Below are 2689 nucleotides of genomic sequence, written 5' to 3'. Positions count from 1 at the left end.
TCGCGCGCGGGAGAGAAGCATGGGAGAAATAAGGAGAAAACGAAAGAGACCGAAAAGAAAAAGAGAAAAAAAAAAAAAGAGAAAAAGAAAAAAAGGAAAGAAAAATAGAGTGAAAGAAATAAAGTCAAATCCTCATATCTTGGGTCATAAAAATGATACAACGGAAAAGATTTCAAAACAACAAATAAAATAAAATAATTTAAACACAATGACTAAGTAAAATAAAATAATTAAATCCAACAGTACAATAAATTTTAAAATAAGAAAACTAATATTTAAATTAATTAAAATAATCATTCAGTTAAAATACACTAAAATATAAGATATTACAGTGAGAGCCACATGTATTTCTTTGGAAGAGTTTGGAGTTTTACGACAACATATAACGTAATAGATTTAGGATTTTTTCTAGCCTTTTTATTAGAAGAGACATCCTACTTTGCCACAAGATAGTGAAGATGAGGAAATGGATCTCCCCAATAGCTATTTTAGAACAACATGCAGCCACATCAATCACCTTGTCCCCCCGGTCATGGGATTACAATCGATTGTACAAAAATTGCCACTTTGTGCAGCTCGCCATTAGCAGGATAGGGAACATTTATTTGCTCTCAGTGCCTATTTCTTTTTATTTTTCTCTAGTGCTGCATTTGTTGTGAAAGGAAAGGATGTTTGACTACATATTACAAAAGCACCACTCTTTCTGATGCCGTTGCAGGAAACTCCGCAAACGTGAGAGTTCCTGAACCCCAAGAATCCACGAACATAGACTGACCTTCCTTCGAGGAGCACGATCAACAGCAATTTACTCCATGATATATACCGTCTTCTCGTCCATGCATTGCAAAACACAAGCAAAAAATTCGATTCGGAACAGAACCAGTCACCAGATAACCCAAAAAGAAAAGCATTGCTTTCTAAGGCACAATCTTGTAGCTTTTCATTTTGTCTATCCAAGAAATGAACGAATTCTTGGAGTTCCTGAACCCCAAGAATCCATGCTCCTTACTCTTATTCATGCTATCCAAAAGTCTCTCCTTACCCAGAATCACGTCTGCAAACCACCACACCCCAACCTCCTCTAACTTTGTCGGTTGCAGTTGATTCTCCCTCACAATCACGTCCCACACTGGACCTTCGTCCTTCATCATCTCCACCAGGCTCAGTTTCTCACCCTCTTCGAATCCGTAATCCTCAATCCCGAATTGCTCAGCCAACACTTTCCAGAAATGCTTCCACTTGAACACGTCCCCATTGTTGCAGTTAAATGCTTCGTTCCTCGCAAACGGGTCCACCGCCGACCATATCTGCTGCTCTGCAATAAGATCCGCATCGGAAGCCACCGCGTAACAGTTCCAGGCAGCTTTGGTGCCGGGGAATCTCAAGGGAAGCCCCTTGTGCTTGCATATAGCGGCGTACACGCATAGCGTGCCAATGATGTTCATCAAGCTATACGGCGAGAACCCGAATATGACGTTGGGTCTGTGAACGGACCAAGTCAAGCCCTCTTTTTTCTCGGCCTCCTCGAACAGCACATCTTCAAGAGTGTAATAGAAATTCGGTGTGTCCAAGCGGGGCAAATCCTCCGTGAATGGAAGCTCGTGGGGTTGGATGTTGCCGTACGACTCGAAGGGCCCGACGTAGTGCTTGGTCCCCGTCTGAAGACAGATGTGGCGGAGATTCGGCGCGTTCGGGATCACCGCACGGAGCACGTTGCGGAACATGGCGCCGTTGGCCTCGCAGTTCTCAGCCTCGGTGGGTCGGTTGGTCCAGGTGACGTAGAAGATGTGGGTGACATCTGTCAGTGGCGAGAGCTTGGCGTTGGTATCGGCCGGGTCCGAGATGTCGCACTGGATGTACTCCACAGGGTGGTCGGCGTTCCAGCTGGGGCGCGGCCTGCGAGCCACACCGTAGACCTTCCATGGTCCACCTGGGGTATCTGATAATGGCAGAATTTCAGCTAGGCTATTGCCCACGATGCCAGTCACGCCGATCACCAGGCCAGTACTCTGGTAACTCGGTGGTTGTTCATCTTCCTCAAATTTCTTCTGCAAAACCCATCAAACAAATCAGCAAAAACAACCTCAAAAACACAAAAAAAGAGAGCCGGATAAACATAGAACGAAATTTTGCTATTTTCAGGGGGTGTTCGATCGTTCTTACCTTGGCAGCACCAATAGCTCCAGCCCACCACCAGCTCATTTTCTGAGTTGAGAGATCGACGGGGAAATGGAGGTGGATGATTATAAGGTGAATCAATGGCAGCTAACGCCTAAAGGTAGGGGTCAGTGTGGATCCACAATTCTTAGATAAAGGGGCTGTGACACTGTGAGTGTTATTTGGGAGGTCGATCTCGCGTTGCCGTCTGCAGACTGGGCTTCTTCCCAGCTCAGCATCAACTGAACTTTGGGAGAGTTGAAAGGGCAGAAAAGGATAAACAGATGACACAAGCTATGACATCTAATGGACAGGTGCGTGCGTAGCTGGATGCTTTAGCCATTAAGATTGATTTATCTATATTTAAAAAAAAAAAAAAAACAGAAAATCAAAATTGACATTAATGATTTTGATACAATCGTCAACACACTCAATATCTATTAAGAAAAATGATAAATACACAAATATTTTATACAACATTTTATATAACAATATTTTAAAATGATGGGTATTTTTATAAAATATCTTATAA

The 2689-nt window shown here is 43.2% G+C and overlaps 1 protein-coding gene across 1 annotated transcript; it reads right to left on the bottom strand.

Annotated features, from left to right (window-relative positions):
* Positions 1–459: 459 nt before the first annotated feature.
* On the bottom strand, positions 460–2489 carry LOC121243746 ((S)-8-oxocitronellyl enol synthase CYC2-like). Its single transcript, XM_041141879.1, has 2 exons — positions 2164–2489; positions 460–2048 (listed from the first exon to the last, which is right to left on the bottom strand). Exons 1-2 carry the CDS (start codon positions 2200–2202, stop codon positions 918–920), a joined length of 1170 nt encoding a protein of 389 aa, XP_040997813.1. The 5' UTR covers positions 2203–2489; the 3' UTR covers positions 460–917.
* Positions 2490–2689: the final 200 nt, after the last annotated feature.

This window comes from Juglans microcarpa x Juglans regia, chromosome 8D (assembly GCF_004785595.1).
Source record: "Juglans microcarpa x Juglans regia isolate MS1-56 chromosome 8D, Jm3101_v1.0, whole genome shotgun sequence".
Classification (NCBI taxonomy): domain Eukaryota; kingdom Viridiplantae; phylum Streptophyta; class Magnoliopsida; order Fagales; family Juglandaceae; genus Juglans; species Juglans microcarpa x Juglans regia.
This window is presented reverse-complemented; position numbering and strand designations above follow the sequence as displayed.